A 22,391-nucleotide genomic window follows, 5' to 3' on the forward strand; every position below is an offset into this window, starting at 1 on the left:
AAAATGCATACATTTTAATGGAATATCGTGCATTTTAAATGTTATATAACGCTCCATTTCAGTACATACCTATCCGTTTAGAATTTGTTTGGGGACAGCAGGGGAGGAAGATCATCTTGACAAAGCGCAGCGCATGTAACTGACGCCATTGCATCTACAGCAGGAAGGACCAGAAGATGATGCCCTCATGTCTCACAAAGATCTTCTTAAAGTTTATTTTATATCAATATACCTACCCAATGGTTTGAATATTCAACTAAGTCATAGCTGAAGCTGCTGCTCGTCATGTCTCAAGTTTTTTATATAAATATTTATTTGAGCTTGACATACCCAACGGCTTAAATCTTTCACAGCTTTGAGCACCGTGGTGCTGTGGTTCAGATCTTTAAGCCCCTTCTAGCCCATTCGTGAAGCCGTCAATATATCGTGTGAACTGAGCTTTGCGTACGATGTGTAGCGACGTGCTGCGCCTAGCGATTTACTTGAGGGCACCGCGGATCGACCCGTGGTGGTAGCGATCTAGAGGTAGCCGGCGACTGACGTCTTGAGGAAACCGAATAAGGTGGTCATGGATGAGATAATAATCTCATCCATGCTATCTCATCCATGAGGTGGTCTTCAAATGGAAGCTAGTGATCAACCGGCGACTACTGCCTCTGGTAACTACATATAATTAGCGCCAGGGGTACTTACCTACGACCGTGAGGTGAATGTAGCAGTCGAGCGGTAGCTATAATTACCGCCTGATTTACCAGCACTTACCTACGACGGTGAGGTGGATGTAGCGGTCCAACGGCGGCGTGGTGCCCACTTGACAGTCGTACACGCCCGTGTCGCTGTGGGTGGTGTTCCGCAGCGTCAGCGTCCAGTCTGAGGACTGACTCTTGTGCTCCACCTGTACCCGATTGTCCATAGTGTACAGATAGGCGCCGACAGAGAGCAGCTTGGGAACGTCAGCCACGCGCAGCCAGGACACCTGTCGGACACAGAGGTGTGGTGTTCATACAGGCCGGTTATTGTGCACTAGGCGGTCTCAGAGGACACTATTCATGGGCCGGTCACAGAGGCTACTGTTAACCCGCGCCCCGTTGGGCTCTGCCGAGCAACGCGCCCCGTTGGGGCAACACGTCACACAGCTGTCACCCGAGTCAGTTCCCCTGTGATCTACGCCTGACCGCGTCCCGTGCCGGGAAGGTCAGACAGCACTCTGTCCATTGGTCGGGGGCCGCGGGATGTGAACTTTGGTCGGCCGCTCGACCTCCGATCCTCGGGAGGGCGATGATCACCAGACGACATCGGCTCTCCTCAGTGCCGCCGTCCCCACCCAGTCGAGTTGTCCGACCTACCGACAGCCCCGCGCTCCCCCGGGGCGACTCGACGCCTAACGAAGCCACTGAGCGCCGTCGGCGGCCGTCGCGCCGCCGGCGACGCTCACGCCGCCCAATCAATGACCGGCCGGCCGTCCGGCCGAGCACACGGTGGACACTGAGCCGCACAGGGTATATACGGTGACGGAAAAACGACCCGCCCAGTAAATGGGCTGGACAGCACCTGTCACACTCACAGTGGCGGCTGTCGCCAGCGCGCACATTGACTGCGGCGGTAATGGTAACACGGTGGTCCTCGGCAGTCACACAACTGTGGGTGGGCGGACAGAGGGGCCGATATTCGGACGGCAATGGTAGCTACTCAGAGTCACACACACGTGCACGCACACAAGCACACAGATACACAGTACTTACTCAAATAGACTTGCATACGGATACACAGAAAGATGAAATATTTATTGTGAATGAAATAAAATATTTTAATAAATACGGTGAGTTAGGATATGAATGTTGCCAGTATTGTAATCTGTTAATCGGTGAATATATGATTCGTCATAAAACATGGTTGAACGGATGGCTGACACCGACTTGTTGAAGTGTCGTGATCTTATGGGTGACGTGTGGCTTGTGGGTTTGTGATCTTATGGGTGATACGACGTAGGTCAAATCGTTAAGGAGTTAATGCCGTGAAATTGAGAGGAGATTTCAAATAACCCTCGATCGAAGTTTTGCTTTAGAGATAGTCTTGCTGATTAGTGGTCGCATATCATTTTATCGTGCGGATCCGCATATTTGTACCTACGTGTTTTAAATGCCTCTGAAATCATTTTAGCGAGCTCATCGCCAACCAAGATCGTATCGTCTGTGTTTTAAAGTGAGACTTAACGCTTCATAACCAGATTGTATCTCAGCGACAGAGGCAGCGATTTTGGAACCGCTGCAGTCGCAAGGTGAAACATCAATAACTCAGCTGATGCATGGCCTATTTCTATTTCTATTATAAGATATCTCAGTCGCTCAGGATATCTAAAATGGGCCCGGGATTTCAGTAATATGTAACAATTCTTAAAACAGATGCAGCGACCGGTCCCTTTTATTCGATGAGGCTTGGCTCATTGTTAGCATGACCTAAGTCGTCTTATTTCTCGTCAAGCTAAAATCTACTCCCAACACCCCTTGTGCTCTTTATGTTCAAGCACGCTTGCAATCGTTTCTCAAAAGTCAGAAGAGAGAAACTCACTTTGGTAATGAATCGATTGACCATGTGATAACTACTATTCAGTAGCTGACATATGAGGCCTTAAATCAGCAGTTTAGATGATTGTAGGTGTCAAACTATTTACCAAGTGATGCAGAATAACCTTCAATTCCACGCTTTCACTAGCAGACTATCAGATTAGACGATGCCGGTCTGCTGATGGCGTTCTCTGAAAACGAAGCTACGCTTTCCATTCATTCCGACACGAGCTGCTTTTGCCACGTGAAATACGCCATCCACGAGAGAACATTCAGCCAAATGAAAGTCACACATCAGTCCCGTGAGCAAACGACGACGGGTGTATAATAGAAGATTCAGGCTTTTCAAACATGGAATTCGCTGCCATGCAGCTTCAGCTATCTAACTCACCTTGACACGGACTATGATTGCTAGATAGCAAGAATTTCTATGTTATAAGCAATTAAAAATGACGAACTATCTTATGGACGGAATAAAATAATGTAAATATGATCGGAATGAATTATTTCAGCGTCAATCAACTTCAATTCAGCGCATATAATCTGCAATAGTGAAGGACTATCACCCAAAACGCCCATGCTATCACCATCAGCAGCCTGATAGTGTCCGACAGCGCGAGCCCCAGGCTGTGTGTTGAGGCAGCGGCCAGACATTTTACGGGCTGAGCCGGCAAGTGGGCGTCCCGACGGCAGTATCGCGCCGAACGTCGTGAGTTTCCTCTATACAAGACGGCCATAGGCCTGCCAAAGCGAGCTCTCGCGTGACGAAACGTCACTCAACGGCCTGTACACTGATGTGATGACTATGGAGCCGGGGAGGTCGCGGCCCAGTCGGCGGCGCTGCTAGCATCGCGCTGTTCACTATGCACTTTGAATTTGCCGAGTGGCCGGCCGCGACGTAAGCGCCTGAGCGGCCTGGAAGGGTAGACTGACCCGCATAGCTTGCGTGTACGGCGGTGCAGTCTACCATGCCTCCGCGCGCTGAAGGCAGTCAGCACATCGCGCTAGTTGAGAAGCTTTCGAGTTTCGCGGCACAATCACCAAGGTATTTTTGCTAAGTGAATTCGGTTATATAATCGATCAGCCCGTGCTCACACAGTTGAGATAGAGCCGCAGGTGGAGGAGTCTGGCATGTTTTCCAAAATGAAACTCGAAATTAACCGCGGTCCCAGAGGTTCTAACTGGACTTTTGTACTCTCCTAATCTATTCCGTTCAGTTTGAAAGTTCTGAACGTGTCCCTGCTGAGTGCTGAATGATTCGCTGGTTGCTTGTTAGCAATCGCAAAATGTAAATATCAAATTTGAACGGAAATCCTACCCTATTCATCGTGAAATGATTAAATAAATTCATTAACGACCTTCATCAGAACATCAAATGCATATGTAAGAGCCGGCGTAACGACACAACTTCCCCAGCTTAATGGATTGTAAATCCTCCGGACTTGCCGAATTCCCGATGTCAAACAGGCGACACTAGGCCGTGATCAGAGGCCCTGTGACACGAACTGGCATGATGTGAGGTGACAGGGCATGCAGCGTCGAACGGCGCCTCGGCGGCACCAGTCTCAGAAATGCTCGGCACGGCGCTTTGTTGCATTCCGGAGCACGTCACATGGAGCGTCGTCACGTCACGCCGGAGCCGGCGGTGGACCTTGTTCATCGTGACGGCGCAGTGGTCCATGCTTGCCGTTACACTGGGCAGTGACTATTGCTAGCCGTAACCGTGATGACAGCGACTGTTCTACGTGCCGGAAGCGACTGCTCACTTTACCTGTCGCTACTGTTGCTTGTGGTCACCGTGATGGTTCGGCGGATGCTACATGCATTGCTCACCAAGACTGCCACCAATAGGTACTCACTGCGACAGTCGCGGCAGCTCACTGTACTCACCGTGATGCCGCTGGCCTGTTTGACGCGACAGTTGAGCGTGGCCTCTGTGCCGAGAAGCACGGTCACGTTGCCCGAGAAGTACTCGTCGTAGTAGGGTCCCGGTCCGGGAGTGCTGACCACCGGCCGAAGCACGCGCTGGAAGTCGAGGCCTGCCGGGAGGGGGGTGGACGGACCTGTCAGACTGTCACGGCCGTCACGCCCCCGACATCCGTCACATGTGACAGCGATCAATCAGCGCCACAATGTCGGGGTCCGAGAGGTCGGCCCCGCCGCTGAGTAGACGAGTGCCCGCTGGTCATCGCAACTTTGAGATAAACTTTGAGGACAATGCGGGAAATTAGTAGCACCATGAAGAACTTTGATGCGTCGTCGCTGCAGCTTTTAAATCTCGATTTACCTGCTCTAATCCTCGTCATAGAGGTTTGCATTTAGCATAGTAAGGTGGGATCCAATCACGTTTAATCTAGCATTACGTTTGCTAAAAGCTGTGTACACGATTTTGCATATGTTCAGCGTTTCGCCGTAGGTTCCTGGAAGTCGATCAGGGTCGCAGTGATTCAGTGAACGTGTCGACACACCATTAACACTCCATAAAAGTGTCAAAGGCTGGCCATAATTTGTTCACGCGGTCTATCAAAGCTGCAATCATCGTCACGCGCCACATATTCTGATAGGGACAGCTGGTATTTAACTCTTCCGAATTCTGTCATTTGCATTTCAACAACTTTGTTGACGAGGCCGGCTGTTGAGTGGTGAGATGTGTCAATGTTTTAAACATGAGCTTGCCGCTGTTCACGAGACGACCGCCAAACCTAACCTCAGGCGACAAACGTGAGCCACTCAGGACAAGTTAGCACAAAACGTCGTCAACAATGTTTCGGATAAGTATGGGTGCTCCAAATGCGGCTAGGAAATGAGATGTGTGTATGACCCGCTAGCCTGTTTGACGAGTCCAGGGCTGTTTCCAACGTCGAACACATTGAATGATGGGCGGCTCAAGACTATGTGTAGTCGCCGTCTTTGATAATAATGATCTTGTGCTGCTTCTTCTACTGCTGCTGCTGCTGCTGCTGCTGCTGCTGCTGCGCTGCTGACTAAAACGCACTCCAAGTGACCTTCAAAACGAATCTGTGAATATCTGTGGACGTTTCAAGTCATTAAAGTTTGGGGCGTATGTACTTAGCAAAGGCTACTGGAACTTACAGGGTGTCTCAAAAGTTCGTTGACAGGTACCAGCCATGCTTTTTTGTCAATACTTCTGAATCAACAAGAAATTAACAGTCGAAATTTTGCATGGGCATTGGTGACAACCTTCCTCAAGCAATCATTGTTTTCAAGTGCATTCGACCCTTCATGAGCTCACAAAAAGGGTTCACCTCTGACCATGGATCAGGCACGAAAATGTAGGTTGCAAAGTCGGGTATGTTGTGAAACTCTCTGTTTCAGGAGTAATGGGAATGGTTAAGTCGGAAATGACACATGGCTAAGTGTCGGCGAGGATGAGTGCAACATGATGATCATCTCATAAAAACGGTGGCTAAAATTTTTGAAGGACGAAATCATGCGAGACTAACGGTGTTTTGAACGACCCTCGCACGACAGCAGACTCGTGTTCCGGAAAGCAGCTGAAAATGCGGTCATAACTATTGAAAACTGGCAAGAAGCTCACACACAGAGGTTACCCATTTTCAAAAAGTGCAGGTCATCGTAAAATAAAGACAAATTATAATTTAAAATTGTTTATAATATCTATAACGCTAATTTTTGGGGACAATAACACAAAAATCGTCAATGCCAAGGACACCTCACCCTCCAAAAGTGTTAGTTATTGTAAAAATTTTATCTAACGAAGTTTCAAGAGGGCAGATCTGCAGCGAATAATTCTCTTTTAAACACAAAATCTCGATAAAACCACACGATGGACAGGTTTGGGCCGTTTACAAAGCAGAACATCTCCGAGGAAAACACTCCGCAACCGAGCGAAGGTCTTGGCATGGGGAATGACGAGCGCTTGGAATTTGCAAAATTTGCACAATGTGTCTGAGAAACAGACGTCCGACACATTCTGCTACCATATGATGCGAAAAATTTACTCCTGGCACTTCCCGTTGTTCAGGACTGGGGTCGTTTTGAAAAGGCGCTTGGGATGTCGGCGCAGTCATTCATGAAGGAGTTAGCGCCAGAGAATGCCTACAAAATACTCATGAATGGTGTCGATGCAAGCTGTCGGCTTTCAGGGAAAATCAGATGTTGCCGGGGAGCTAGTGAAAACTAAATCCGACGCAGAAACTGCAGGGGATTCCCTTGCAAGAGCTTGCAAGCTGGTAACCTTTTATCAGCCTCCGGCAGCTGACGGAGCAACAAAAATCGGTATGGGCAAATATTTTTGGAGATACAGCAAAGGGGTTGGTTTCCAACCTTCTTAATCAGTTGTCAAAACATGCATATTTGTGTAGTGTACACACAGACACCAAAACCTTATACTTTTGGCCGGTTCTTATATGCTTTATTGGCATGGGAATGTGTAAGCGAACTTTTGAGACACCCTGGAAATCTAAAAAATGATGGTTCAAAAAATGTCCTGACATTTGTATTTTATCTCGGTTATTGATTTAGTATTGACTGTTTTCGGTTACGCAACTCTCTGAACTCCAGGCGCAATTTTACACACAGCCTCAGGGGATGCCGATCTCAAACACCGGTCCATTCTGCTGACAGTCGGCGTTCGCTCCTTTCCCAGGGAGTTCGGCCACTCAGCGCACTCCTCCATCTGACGGACATCTGTCCAGCTGTCAGCTCGTGCCCGAGTCCCCGGGGTGCGGAACTGGCCCCCAGTAGTGTGCCCCGCGGCCCACCCGCCGGTGAGGTAAACAGACAAACTCGACCGGTTGGCGCGGCGCTCTGTCCGTCTTCATATTTTCGCCGCTGATGGCGGTGGAAGCTGCTCCCAAGCGCAGCAAACAGAGGCGTTAAGGCGTGCGTAAATCCTGAGACTTAGGGCCGGCCAGGCGGGTGTCACCGAGGACTACCAACGGCGGTCGGCAACGGCACAGAAACGGGACAGGGCAGGGCGGGAGGACAGACGGAGAGACGGACAGACGGACAGACTGACAGACTGACAGACGGACAGACGGACAGACGGACAGACGGACACACGGACAGACGGACAGACTGACAGACTGACAGACGGACAGACGGACAGACGGACACACGGACACGGACAGACGGACACACGGACACACGGACAGACGGACAAACGGAGAAACGGACAGACGGACAGACGGACAAACGGAGAAACGGACAGACGGACAGACAGACAGACGGACAGACGGTCAGACGGACAGACGAACTAGAGGTATGACCTGAAGGTATATAAAGACTGCAGAAAAGAGGGCAGTCAGCCGGACGACACGATAATAAATGCACTAGATGCAATATCTATCCACATGCTTCTCCGCCCTTCCATTAGTCGTTGAGTGTTTGCGTCTGTTGGTTTAACCACCGGCACGCCTCAACTAAGATGAGGCGGACGGGAGCGTCGTTTATTGTGGAGCGTTGACAGGGGAGAGAAAGAACAACAAACATCCGAAGTTGGTGGCCAGTTGAGCGGAAGGCAGCCACCAGAAAAACTGAGGTCGGTGGTGTTCTGGAGCAGCACTTGGTAAGAGAGATAGTGAGTTATCTGATCTTGTGATCCGCAGGTGGAAATGAAACATGTCTGGTGTCTACGCTGTATAAAATAAAATTGGAATGAGTTAGTGTTTTCTTTACAGGATTACTATAATTTGCATGTAGGTATATGTGTTAGACGTGGTCCCGGAAAAGTACACCATGATTCTCGACATTCGCTTAGAATTTCAGCCTTGCCTCAGCTGGAGCACCTTTCAGCCAGACTAAGTGAGTGCCGGGATGGAAAATGGCGTCACGATCTCCCAGGCCGACTTCCGTAGAAGCGGCGAATTTCCAGCGGCCGCCGCTCTCCAAGCCACTGACGGAGATCGTCCGAGGTGCCGGGCCTCATCTGGGATGATTCCGGCAACAGATAGGTCGAACAAATGGTGTCCATCAGGCAGGGCGCTGATGGGACGCCCATGGGACAGCTGCTGGATGGCTATATTACCGCGCGGGGTGAGACGCAACCGGTACCAAACGGCAGCAACGAACGGGCTACGGCCCGGAGGTGAGGCTCACATTGGTGGGCGGAGGGGAGAGGAGAGGGGAGGGAGAGGAAGGAAGAGGGAAGGAGAGGGAGGGAGAGAGAGGGGAGGGAGGGGGAGGGAAAGGGAGGGAGAGGAGAGGGAGAGTTAAAAGGTAGAGAGGGAGGGATGGAGAGGGATAATTTGGGAGAGGGAGAGAGATGCATATTGCATAATAAATATCAAACGTTATTCGGACGGACAGCTCTCGAGCAAAGAAGCATTCTGCAACGGTGATGAAAATTCAGTGAGAGAAATGCGGGACAGGTTTTCTTCATTTAGTTTGATCAAATATATGCACAAAGTCATTAGCCAATTAAATATCACCTCATGCAGTGGCAGCACAGGGTGCTATATATTCCACCGGAGGGATGTGACGCGTCGAGCGCCACCCCACCATTCTGTATTATCACAGTATGTATCGTGCGGCATGGGGAGGGACATGGGAGACGATATAGGAAGATTTGCAAAATAATTATGTTTTACGGGCTTTAACCCTATTAGTGGCAGGCTCCTGGCTACCCTATTAGTGGCAGGGGGGGGGGGGCTGTTTACGACCCCCCTGATATCTCGAGATCTAACGGGCCGATTTTCAAAATTCAAACGGCATTCGATTTCGCTCAACGTGATCTACATTTCCAAAAAATAAAAATTAAAAAATGTCAATAGGGGGGTAGAGTGGGGTAAAAGCGGGCAAATTGCAGATACATTTTAGACTGTTTATCACGGCCAGGTTTCTGAACCAATCTTAACGCAACTTTTGCCGATCGATAGAGAATGAACCAGGAATTCACATGGATCCTAAAAATATGCATTCTCAAAAATCATAGGTGGATACAGATCATTGAGATTGGGGGTACACAAAAAGTATAGTAAATAAGGTTTTTGTTGGTACTGTTTCTAAAAAGGGTGGTAATGGTCTTGTTATGTTACTATTTACTTATGAGAGAACGACTACAATTGCATTGGTCATGCATAGGCGGTGTCAGGGCACCTATGTTGGGAGGTAAAACACCTAACCCCCACTTTTTGGACGCCTGGATCCGCCTATTATAGCAAAAACGTGTCAAAAGAGGATGCAAAATAACTTTGTATATGTTATCACATGATACCTTTCATTCACTGTTCGTAAAACTGGTGCATACAGTTATAATACATCAGCATCGTGATCTTCGCCCAAATGACTCGCTTCACGAATAGGACTCCCCAATTCCCAGTGCTCTGGAGCCGCCTCTGGTAAAGTTATGAACTTGAAATTTTCAGGAAATGTGCCCCATTTAGTTTCAGGAAAAGTCAGAAAATTTCAGCATCGAAGCTTCAGCGGTTTCGGAGATATTCCCGAAAACCCTGAGGGGTGGATGAAAACAACCCCCCCTGCCACTAATAGGGTTAAAGGAAGATCCGCGTGGCACGTTGAAAGCATATCCTGTGGAGACGCTATACTCTATAGCACACCCTACAATAACCCATCGCGCATGGAGCAACTACCCCTTTATCACACAACGCACAGTTTTGTTATTCATGTATTCAAATGTATTCAGCGGTGTCATTCAGGGGAACGATGTCTCATGTTTTCTCCAAACAGAGACATTGCTGCACTGTTCACCGGTTCTTGCCTAGCAGGCTGCCAGCTGCATAAGCAGCTCTGGATCAGCACAGGGCCGTATACTGATAGGCGTTTCTGTGTTACCGCTGTCAGTGTGACAGTGGCGGACAAGGGGCAGTCACCGGGCTGGGTCGGTGTCTTCGCGACCTGGCCAGTGGCCACCCCGCCGCGCCGACAGGGGACACTTCGGCTGGTGGGTCGGGTCGTTGTCTCCGACCTCATCGACCCTCCCTGCTAGGTATGACCCCCTGATGACTCCGACCCTGGACCCATCAGGGCCGTCCAGCCCACCATGGAAGCCGCAGTGACCGTCCAGCCCATCACTACTGGAGCTGCCGTGACCGTCCACCTCCTATAGACGGCCGTCACTCGGCGATTGACCGTCCCGGCCAGTTCATTCTGCGCTCGTTACGGCCGTCTGGGGCCGTCACTGCCCGCCGATTGGCAACGGGTCACGTGATATACCCCTGGGCGGTGACCCCCAAGTGCCATTGTGGGGGGGGGAGGGGTGGAGGAGGGGACAGACGGCGCTCCGTGACCCGGTCTTGTGAGCGACTCCCGTCCATCATTGGCCTGGTTGACGCGCGGCGCCGGTCCGACGCGCCGAATTTGTGGCCGTCGGGGCGTGCGGCAGAAGCTGGCGCAGTCGCGTCGATCGTGGCGAGAATTCATTAGGCGTCCGGTGGAGCGCGGTCGGGCCGTCCTGAGGTCCGCACCGATCCGTCATCGTGAAATATGTCCGTGACGACGGACGGCCGAAATCGCCCCTGGCGGCAGGCCGACTACCACAAAGACGAGACGGACGGCAGCGGAGCGCACTGGTCGGGCACGGGCCGTCGGAGACAGTGCGGTGTGTTCAGGCACGGACGGAGACATGTGTGAGGAATGAGCGGACCGAGATAAGGGTTGGGAATGGACAGTGGGGGACAAAAGCAGTGCAAGTGTATGTAGACGGAGACGGTATTGGGGTATACAGACGGAGAGATAAGGTCAGTACGGATGGAGACAGGGATCGGGAACGAGCGGACGGAAATATTATTTGGGTGGATGTAGGTATACGGGGGGACGCATTCCAAATAAGGACCGGTACGGATGGAGACGGAAGACAAGAACAGGCATGGGTGAGCGGAGGCAAGCACTTTCAGATAAAGACAGCCGGAGTCGGGTACAAGCTTCATAAATTCGACAGATTATCTCCTTCCGATACGGAAATAGTCACTACATCTACCAGCGCCGATGATCGCTTCCCGCCAGACATTAGTGTCGCTCTATTGAAACTTTGGCCCCTGCCTGGAAAGTGGACACGGCGAGCCTGAGGCCGAGGGCGAGGTCGGAGCAGAAGCCGGGTCGTGATCAATGGGCCGTATGCTCGACTGCGGAGGTTCGTGCCCCCAGAGTCGATTCCAAGATTGGATTAGGGCGTGATGTCATTTGGTAGGTGAATGAATGGACCGACCGTGCGTGGCGAACAATTTAAGCGATCAGCTGGAACGGTCGCGGTCACAAATCAGTGACGCTTATTGCCTATTCTAGATTTTCCTGAAAACAGAAAGATTATCTTTGGACGCCTTAAATAGTATTTTAGTGTTCTAAAACCACCTAGTATGGTAAAGGAAAAACTTGCGTTGTCGCTGAAAAGGGTTGTGTTGTAACGCCTATGCATGGATGTGGATAAAAGGGCCCCCTCCCTGCTATCTGAACAAATGAAGGTCTACATATGTAACTCTATGCACGAGTGTGAGGACTAGCAATGTAAAATCAGTCTTGAAACCCCGTAATGTTGTAAGTACTGCAAAGTTGCAAAACGATGAAAATTTAAAGTCAGGATTGATTTAAAGTAAAAGTGTTTCAGCACTTCCTCAGTGAAATTGGTTAAGGACGCAAGTGTTGTGTTTGAATGTTCATATAGCCGGGCGAGTGCATTGGGATGAGCCGATCAGCAACCATAAGCAGCGACAGGAAAAACTGAATTACTTCTCTAAAAACATATTCAGAAAACGTAATCCACTACTTAGACTCAAAGTTATCAAGTTGACAAGAGAAGAGTCTGATGCTATCCTTTGACCGCATTTTTGTGAGGAAAATATTCGGTTTGGGGTCACAATTTGAGGTGCCTGGTTCAAAGTTTGCAAAACTGATATACAGGGTGCGCCATAAAGATTTACGTCATAAAGATTGTAAAGATATGTAGTAAGTTACTCCACATGTATTTCGGATATTCATAAATTTTGGAAATTGTGAGCATGCGGACACCGTTTGAAAAATGTTTAGCTCGAAAACTTCATAAACAGTCCATCATTTCCTCGCAAGGAAAAAAACACGCAATAGAAAACGTAAAATCTATGAAGCATTAAAATGATATTTACAGAAATTCACTTTTACGTTGATCACGCCACTAACTATACGTATATCTAAATTTATGGCAAAAACTAAAGTGATTTTGTATCGTCCAGTAAAAAGGGTAATGTTTAACTTGCTAAAAGCTGTTTTGATTGTAATTGATCAGCCTGACATGCCTCTTCAATGATCATTGACATTCGGTAAACATTCGGTAAACATTAACAAACGATAAACATTGATGCCAGTAAACACACTCAGTACATATGGTGCAATCGGAAAGCAACCAGGCGCTTTAGTACACTTCACCTCTCTCAAAGGGACAGCTGCGATCAATCATACCCTCCGACACCAAATCTGTTGAGGGACATTTATCAAAGCCGGTCACATGCTGCTCAATTTATTGGTCATGCTCTCTATTGGATGACCTCTAAGGGAGCCGTTCCATTTGCTTTATCTAAATTATTTTATTCTTCGGATAAGGCAAGTCAGAAGCATGTTGGGCATGACCGGTTCCCAATATCACAGCGTCTGGGGATCTTTGAGAGTGCGTATACATTATGGTATGGGACAGGCGTTTTTGGTTACCAGCGCTTAACGTAAGTATTTCCATTCTGTGACCAACCGGGAACCTTCCGATAAAAGGTCAGGCTCGGGACAGCTGCGCAACAAGCTCTGGTTAGCCTGAGCTCTGCTAATGACTTTGTTTACACAGTCACTATTATGTGATGTTCTAACCAAATCCACAACATTCTCGCAATATGCATAAAGCTAAAATGCATCCTAAAATTATCCATACCATAGCTAGCTGGATTTAAAAGTCACGGAACTTTGTGGTCATATACTGCTACCAAATTTGCAAGACATTGATCCGACGGACGCTCAGTTTATTCTTGGTTGCTACTCCCCTCGTTTGTAATTGTCAACGATTGATTACCCACGCCGATCCCTATATGTTCCTTACCGTCAGCGGACGACCTCAGCAGCAGGACAAACGCCAGGGCGCCGAGCATCCTAGACGTCCGTCGGCTTCATCTGGAACCAGGCCGCGCCTTCTCGGCGCCACACACCGTCACCAGGTCCGCTCCCGGGAGAACACCAGCCGGCGATAGAGGCGCGCCAGTGGCGCCACAAACGTCACTGCACTGCGCCGCGCTCGTCACCCAGGCGTCAGTCGGATTCGCCGCGGCACGTCAGCGGTGCGCCAGGTTCGTCCCCGAGGCAGTATCGACGCAATTGGTAATCCCCTCTCTGACGTGGCGGCTCGATCTTGTGAGCCGAGCGGTCCGGTGGGCGCTCGACGGGCGCTGTAACGGGAGATGAAGTGTCTTAGTTAGCTGTGTTGCTTAAATTGGGCGACCATATACCTGTGGCGTGGCCGCGACGCCCAAATGAAGGGGCGGAATAAAGAGCTCCGTGAAATTACACCGGGGAGGTGGGGGCCCGGCGGGAGTCGTCCTATAGTCGGTCCTCGCCGAAAGACGCAAACGAGACAGTAGACACATAGACAGAGGGATCGCTGAAAGATCAAAGGTAGATTTTGAATGTCTCCAAAATGTCTGCGTACTGCAATGGAGGCCTCAGAGACAAGATATGCATTATTAGGGGGGTCCGAAATGTATTTAAGTTGTCCGAAACCACGGGAACCGGGGTTTTCCCATAGGTCCTTTCAATACGTTTCCAAAATGGTGCGGCAATCGAAATTTTAAAGAACTTTCACCTTGCCTCAAATCGATTGAAAGTTTCTCAAATTTAGCCAATTTAGTACTTCATGAACTTTCGCTTTTAACATACGTCCCACAGTTTAATGCGCAATTGATTGGGCCGGTGATCTTGTTTTCAAGGAAAAATAGCTGCACAAATCACAAAATATATTATCATGCATGCCAAGAGTCAAATGATGAAATCACATCATGACTAAATACCATGTGGATTACAATAAATCACTTAAAATATCGCGTATCAAGATCCCCAGAACAGGAATCGTTTTGGTCTTTATTTGTCCAAATGCGCCATATGCATCGAGAACATCTACCTCGCCTGACCTGAGTTGAAAATATCTAGGCAAGGCTATGATTTGAGCCGCGATCTGTTGCGAGTGCAGGCGCCCCCCCCCCCCATTGCGGGTAATTACATGCATGTCATGACCCCTCAAGGTTGGCGAGTGGCGCTTCTCACATTTCTTAATCCTCACAACAGCAGCTGCTGTGCACTTATGCCTGGAGGGAGGGGGGATGAGACATGGCCCTCATGCATTGCCCGCAAAACACTGTGTCAACCATTGTGTCAATTTCACAGCACTGTGTCATCTCGCCTTCAGGTGATGGCGCCATGTCTACCGCAAGACAAACAAGAGCTGGGGCATCCAAGCCTCTAGTTGGCCAGCCGAGTGAGGCCGTTGCTGACCAGTGGGCCGTTGCCTTCCTGGCTGATGATGATACCAGCGGGCTGCTGGCCTTCACCGGAAGGCCGCGACTATTTATATACACTGTGGCCGCGACTGCCGACCAGGGGGCAGGTCCTCAGCCTCTACCTCCACATGAGGCAGGTCAAGGGACAATGGTTTCCAGTCAGCGAGATCGCTGACATCGTCCTGACCGAAGTATGCAAATACTGGACAATGGGGAACATCCCGATCGGGGCCAAGAACAAAACGAAGGAGAAGACGTTGGCCCTGATCGACGAGTACCGTAACCTGGGCAGTGCCCAGGTTACCAGTACCAGTGCAGTGCCCAGGTTACGGTACCAGTGCCCAGGTTACGGTACTCGTCGATCAGGGCCAACGTCTTCTCCTTCGTTTTGTTCTTGGCCCCGATCGGGATGTTCCCCATTGTCCAGTATTTGCATACTTCGGTCAGGACGATGTCAGCGATCTCGCTGACTGGAAACCATTGTCCCTTGACCTGCCTGATGTAGAGGTAGAGGCTGAGGACCTGCCCCCTGGTCGGCAGTCGCGGCCTTCCGGTGAAGGCCAGCAGCCCGCTGGTATCATCATCAGCCAGGAAGGCAACGGCCCACTGGTCAGCAACGGCCTCACTCGGCTGGCCAACTAGAGGCTTGGATGCCCCAGCTCTTGTTTGTCTTGCGGTAGACATGGCGCCATCACCTGAAGGCGAGATGACACAGTGCTGTGAAATTGACACAATGGTTGACACAGTGTTTTGCGGGCAATGCATGAGTGTTGCGGGAGCTGAACACACTCAGACTCGATGCTTTACTGTATTATCGGCAGAGGCCCAAACAAGAACCACAGAGCCAACCACTCGTAACCACGGTCTCCCTGCCTCTCCCGGGCCGCCGACCGCCCAGCCAGCGCCAGCCCTCGACCCCGCCCGAGGGCCACGCGGCAGGGGCGGCGCCGGGCGCGGCCAGCCGGGGAGGCGCCACGGGCGGCGCCAGGCATGCCACAACGGGCGGTCACAGCCGCCCGTAACACCCCTCCCCCCTCACGGAAACAATCATACATTGAACAATGCGACACTTACGACACGCTATTTACATTACAACTATATACACAATCACAGCCTTCACCACCTCCACCACACTCATAGTCCCGCCTGGAACCTTTCAGGTGGTCGCGATACTCGGCCTGATCTGGTCACGTATGACATTGGCGGCAACATTCCCCTCTGAGCGACGCCCACATCACCAGATGGGCCAGCTCTCCCGAGTAAGTGCATTAGCGGCACCTCGAGCAGAACGCCATGCTCGTTACCACAGTCGCTCACGGGATCCACCCCCACGGCCTCACCACGTCCATTTGGACCACTCGGATCCTGAACTGGCTGCAAGTCGGTCCGACGAGGGATGAACTCCTTGAGGTCGTTGTGGTGCACGACGCGTGTCTTGCCGCGGACGTCCTGTATCCGGTAGGTAACTTCCTCCCCCGGTGTGCCTCTTCTCTCGACGATGGTCACCGGTCCTTTAAACGGCAGACCCAGCTTCGGTTTTCCTCCCACAGCGGCAGTGTGGTCTCGTACCCACACCTTCAAGCCCGTTGGGTACGCGGTAAAATTGAGTTTGCTGTCATGGCGAACCGCCATTCGAGCAGCTGATTGGGAGGAGGCTCTCCTCACCTGTGCGAAGACCCGCTTCATGTTCTTCAGCCGTTTGTTCAGGAAGGTTTCAGCTGGTATTGCGACTTCATCGGTTCCGTACATTACATCCAGAGGCAACCGAGGCTCAAAGCCATGGATCATGTAGAAAGGTGTGTGACCGGTGGTTTCGTGGAGGGAAGAATTGTAGGCCATGGCGTATGATCTGGTACTTTCGTCCCAGTCAAGGCCCTGGCTGTCGATGTATTTCGACACCATGTCTTTCAGGGTCCTCATGAAGCGCTCCACCATCCCGTCGCTCTCAGGATGATAAGGCGTTGTTCTAGTCTTGTGGATGCCGAGCCTCTGATACAGCTCACGCATCATCAGAGATTCGAATTGAGCGCCCTGATCTGTGTGAAGCCTCTCGGGAACACCAAGCTCCTGAACCCAGTGAAGGAGTGCCTCCATCACCGTTTCTGTCTTCTGATTCGGCATCGGGAAGATTCGTACGAACTTTGAGAAGTAATCCATGATCACGAGCACATATCGGTTGCCTCTTCTCGACACAGGCATCTCCGTGATGTCCATGGCTATTCTCTGGAAGGGTCGTGAGGTAACCTCGGTAACCATCGGTGCTCGTCTTTTGGGTGCCGGTCTGTACCGCCGCTGACACGGCGTGCACGAGGCACAGAAGCTCCGGATGTCCTCATTCATCCCCGGCCAGACGAATCGAGCCTTCACCCGGGCGATGGTCCGTCTGCGACCCATGTGCCCGCTCGATGGATCATCATGCGCCAGCCGGATGATCTCGGCCCGTTCAGTTTGAGGCACCGCCGCCTGGAACTGTCGACCCGAGGCAATGCCGATTACTCCATTCATGACGCGCACCTTGCTCCAGTGTTTTCGCAGCACTCCCCACCCAGCGAACGCTGCAGGCCTTGGCTTCTCCTTCCTCTCGTGTGCTCTTCGGAGAGCCGACAGCGTCGCGTCACTGGCTTGCGCCTGGGCGATTGGAGGGAGGGTCCGTTCTTGGACTGATTGTGACACAGCGACTGATACAGCAGCCGGTTCCTGCGTAAGCCTTGAGAATACAGCAGTTGGAGCTACAAGAGTCACAACCGACTCAGGCGAACCGCCTTCCGTCGGCGCGGGCGAGCCGCCCGCTACTGACCCCACCGTCTCCGTTCTATCTCCTCTCTCTGAGACAGAGCGACCGGGACACCACCCCTGGCCTTGGGCTTGACCAGATCGGACCGCAGACGCCATATCTGGTGGTCTGCGAGACAGCGCATCAGCGTTCCCGTGGGCCAGACCGCTGCGGATCCGAACATTGAAGTCGAAAGAACTCAGCTCGATCGCCCATCGACCACGACGTCCTGTGCCGTCTCGCTCTGCTGCGATCGATGTCGGTATGTTTGCCAGCGGCTTGTGGTCGGTCACCACTTCAAATCTGGCACCAACAGTGTACTGACGGAAATGTCTGATGCCATGAACGATCGCCCAGAGTTCCTTATCGTAAGTCGGCCATCTCGTCTGCTGCTTTGTGAGTGCCTTACTCTCATAGGCGATCACCTTTTCCTCATCTCCAATGCGTTCAGCCAGCACCACACCCACGGCAGAGTTGCATGCGTCTGTATACAGGACGAACGTCCCTTCACCTGTTGGCAAAGCCAGTACGGGAGGCGAGGACAGAGTGGACTTCAACAGCTCGAATGCAATGCGCATCGGTTCGGACCACCTGATTCGTCCCTCCTCTACTGCGGCGTCCCTAAGTGGCTTTGTAATCGCGGCATACCCCTGAATAAACCGCGCGTAGTACCCGCACAGGCCTAAGAAGCTTTTCATCTCCTCCTCAGATGACGGCTGCGGCCAGGCCAGGACCTTGTCCACGTTATGCGGATCTGGACGTATCCCTTCCTCGGAGACGAGATGTCCAAGGAAAGTCACCTCCTTGCGTGCGAATCGACATTTCTGTGCCTTTAGCTTCAGCCCGGCTTGCTGAATCCTCAGGAGTACCTCCTGCAGGGTAGCCAGATGTTCTTCCTCGGTCCTGTTGAACAAGATGACGTCATCCAAGTACACCAAACAGCTTTTGGTGTCAAGGCCTGCGAGAATCAGTTCCATCATCTTCTGGAAAGTGCCGCTGGCGTTCTTGAGACCCATTGCCATGACTCTGAACTGATGAAGGCCTTTTCCAGTCGAAAATGCCGTCTTCTCTCGATCTTCAGCCGCCAGTTCAACCTGCCAATACCCTGTGGCCATGTCCAGCGTGGTAAACCACCTCGCCCTTGACAGGGTATCGAGCGAGTCGTCGATTCGTGGGAGCGGCATGGCGAAGCCCTTCGTCACTGCGTTCACAGCCCTCAGGTCGACGCAGAAGCGGAAGGATCCATCTTTCTTGCGCACCAACACGACCGGCGAACACCACGGACTTTCGCTTTCCTCAATGACACCATCCTGTAACATCTTTTCTTTTTGTTTCTCTACCTGGTCTCGGACTTTCATGGGTATCCGTCGTGGACGTTGTTTGACTGGGACTGCATCCCCCGTGTCAATCCTGTGTTTTGTCACACCTGTACGACCAATGTCTCCCGGTCTTTTACTGAAGACGTCACTGTAGGTCTCAAATAAACCCCGTAGTTTGTTACGACCTCTCTCACTCAAGTCTGTCAGTTCTGGTGACAGGGCTTGCTGCACCTCCGGTTCCACCTCTCCAGGATCATGAGATGGATTACCTCCATCTCCACAGCTCGCCACATTGCAATCGGCACAGTCTGCCCCGGGACACAAAACACACAGGGCGTCTTCACCGCCCCCAAACGCAAGGAACGTCCCGACATCAGAGCCCTTCAAGAGACGGACGCCCTCCGCTCCGACATTCGTCAACCGGATAGGTATGGTGCCATTGGAGGCGATCACCACCACAGCCCGTGGAATCAATAGATCCTCACGCTCCGCCGTGCGGCTTGGCTCCATCATCCCACTTACCGAGCCTGCTGACGTCACAAAAGGTCCCTGGCCATCAAGTCGCTGCACCACTGCTGCTACCGTTGTTACCGAACGACCTGGTAGTGTTACTGCATCGCCAAGAATGACTCTAGCCCGCGGGGGACGGATCTCAGGGTATGTTGGAAGTGGAATCGTCATCCCTTTCATACGGATCACCCCCTTCTCATCGTCAATGATAGTTCTGTTTTGGCAACAGAAGTCACGTCCAAGGATCACGTCATAGACCAGCCCCGACACCACAGCCAGTCGTGGACACACAATCGACTCCTCCTCCACCTGGATAGGGACATCACGGAGCACCTCAACGATGTTCAGGGGGCTACCACCAGCTCCCTTCGCGGACCGCGTCGGGGTGGTGGCCTGACAAGCCAGTTCCGTTTTCAACCGCTGCTGGAGCCCATCCCTGACCATGGAAAAGTCGGCACCCGAATCGACCAGCGCCCATACTTCGAGGCTGCCCAAGTGGACTCGAATGGCTGTTGCAGTTAATCGGGACTGGATACACGCAGCCGGCTCTTGTCCCACAGGGCCAGCTGCTCCTAGTTTTCCGCCGGCTTATCAGATGGAAGGGCTTCCCTCGACATCAGCCCCCGACGTCCACCCATTGCTGGAGGCCCCTGCTGCAGGCGAGAATGGCATGCCGCCATCCAGTGCCCAGCCTCGCCACAGAATAAACAAAACGGTTGGAGCGGGGTGGCAGCTTGTACAGCCGACTGACAGTTGCTCCGAATGTGACCCTCCTGCCCGCACGAAAAACATTTCACCCTGGTGGCTCTCGGTCCAGTTCTCGGCTGACCACGGCGTACCACCGGGCAGTCACGCCGAAAATGGCCGGGGGCACCACACCCGTAACATTTGACAGCCTCAGGCAGGTGGTCCGTCTTGGCAACGGCGAACGCCTCCAACGAAGACCGCAGCTGGCCAATCTCCTGCTGCAGCTGAGCTATCCTTGCATCCTGCTGCGACCCACCTCCTACCTCTGCATGAACAGCTGACGCTACAGCACCCAGGGGAAGGGGCCCAGTACCTGTATGCGTCGATGGGTTAGCAGCGCGTACCGCCTGGACGACCTCCTGGCGTTTATGCAGCTCTCGGATCACCGCTACAGCCGCAGACAGTGACTCAGGATTACGGTGGCACAGTTTCGTCTGGAGCCACTCATCCCGAAGTCCACATATGAACCGACTCGTCAGGGTTTTCATCACGAACGCCCTCTCTGCATACGTTTCCTCAGGACCTTTTCCCTCCCCTGACGGACCGGTAGAATGAGGGAACGCAGCCCGCCCCAGTCTCTTAATACGGTCAGCGAAGCTCTCAGCTGATTCCCCCGGCGACTGGGAGGCGCGCCCCAGCTCGGCCTGCGCCTGTAAGGGCTCGATTAACCGACCAAACCGGACCCCAAGTCCTGACTTTATCTCAGAGTACGAACTGTCACCCTGATACAGCGAATGCGCATAATCGAGTGCGACGCCATCCAGCAGAGGCAACAGCCGCTTAACTCGCTCAACGTCTCCGAGTCCCACCGTTAACGACTCGAAACGAGATATCCACCGCTCCCAATCATCTGTCTCTATACCCGCAAAACGAGGGGTTCGCGATACCAAAATAGTGTCGTTGAAATCCATGGCCAGCGGAAACAATTCACCAAATTATTCAAAACTGCACCCAGGCGGACCGCCTTATTCCTAACGTTCCCCCCAGAACAGAAAATATCGGCGTTCTATTTTCGAGCAAACCGCCCGCTTTTTGTCGAGCACAGACTAGTTACGACAATCAACATTCATGAACTAAATTTCAATAAATATCATCAAATGAAATTAATGAACTCACCCTTTGTCGTCTTCTGCAGTCCTACCGGCCGCGCCAAATGTTGCGGGAGCTGAACACACTCAGACTCGATGCTTTACTGTATTATCGGCAGAGGCCCAAACAAGAACCACAGAGCCAACCACTCGTAACCACGGTCTCCCTGCCTCTCCCGGGCCGCCGACCGCCCAGCCAGCGCCAGCCCTCGACCCCGCCCGAGGGCCACGCGGCAGGGGCGGCGCCGGGCGCGGCCAGCCGGGGAGGCGCCACGGGCGGCGCCAGGCATGCCACAACGGGCGGTCACAGCCGCCCGTAACATGAGGGCCATGTCTCATCCCCCCTCCCTCCAGGCATAAGTGCACAGCAGCTGCTGTTGTGAGGATTAAGAAATGTGAGAAGCGCCACTCGCCAACCTTGAGGGGTCATGACATGCATGTATTTACCCGCAATGGGGGGGGGGGGGCGTCTGCACTCGCAACAGACCGCGGCTCAAATCATAGGCTTACCTAGATATTTTCAACTCAGTTCAGGCGAGGTGGAAGTTCTCGATGCATATGGCGCATTTGGACAAATAAAGACCAAAACGATTCCTATTCTGGGGATCTTGATACGCGATATTTTAAGTGATTTATTGCAATCCACATGGTATTTAGTCATGATGTGATTTCATCATTTGGCTCTTGGCAAGCATGATAATATATTTTGTGATTTGTGCAGCTATTTTTCCTTGAAAACAAGATCACCGGCCCAATCAATTGCGCATTAAACTGTGGGACGTATGTTAAAAGCGAAAGTTCATGAAGTACTAAATTGGCTAAATTTGAGAAACTTTCAATCGATTTGAGGCAAGGTGAAAGTTCTTTAAAATTTCGATTGCCGCACCATTTTGGAAACGTATTGAAAGGACCTATGGGAAAAACCCGGTTCCCGTGGTTTCGGACAACTT

At 51.7% G+C, this 22,391-nt stretch overlaps 1 protein-coding gene across 1 annotated transcript in view; it reads right to left on the minus strand.

Annotated features, from left to right (window-relative positions):
* LOC122364230 (zwei Ig domain protein zig-8-like) overlaps positions 1-22,391 on the minus strand; it is a 37,135-nt gene that overhangs the window by 9,007 nt on the left and 5,737 nt on the right. Inside the window, exons 2-4 of the mRNA XM_043334419.1 lie at positions 13,558-13,900; positions 4,455-4,603; positions 763-976 (exon numbers count right to left, since the gene is read on the minus strand). Of these exons, the coding sequence (XP_043190354.1) occupies positions 763-976; positions 4,455-4,603; positions 13,558-13,606 (412 nt within the window). The 5' untranslated portion in view covers positions 13,607-13,900. The remainder of the gene's footprint in view (positions 1-762; positions 977-4,454; positions 4,604-13,557; positions 13,901-22,391) is intronic.

The sequence above is a fragment of the Amphibalanus amphitrite genome, unplaced genomic scaffold (genome assembly GCF_019059575.1).
Source record: "Amphibalanus amphitrite isolate SeventyFive unplaced genomic scaffold, NRLGWU_Aamphi_draft 000663F_arrow, whole genome shotgun sequence".
NCBI classification, from domain to species: Eukaryota; Metazoa; Arthropoda; class Thecostraca; order Balanomorpha; family Balanidae; genus Amphibalanus; species Amphibalanus amphitrite.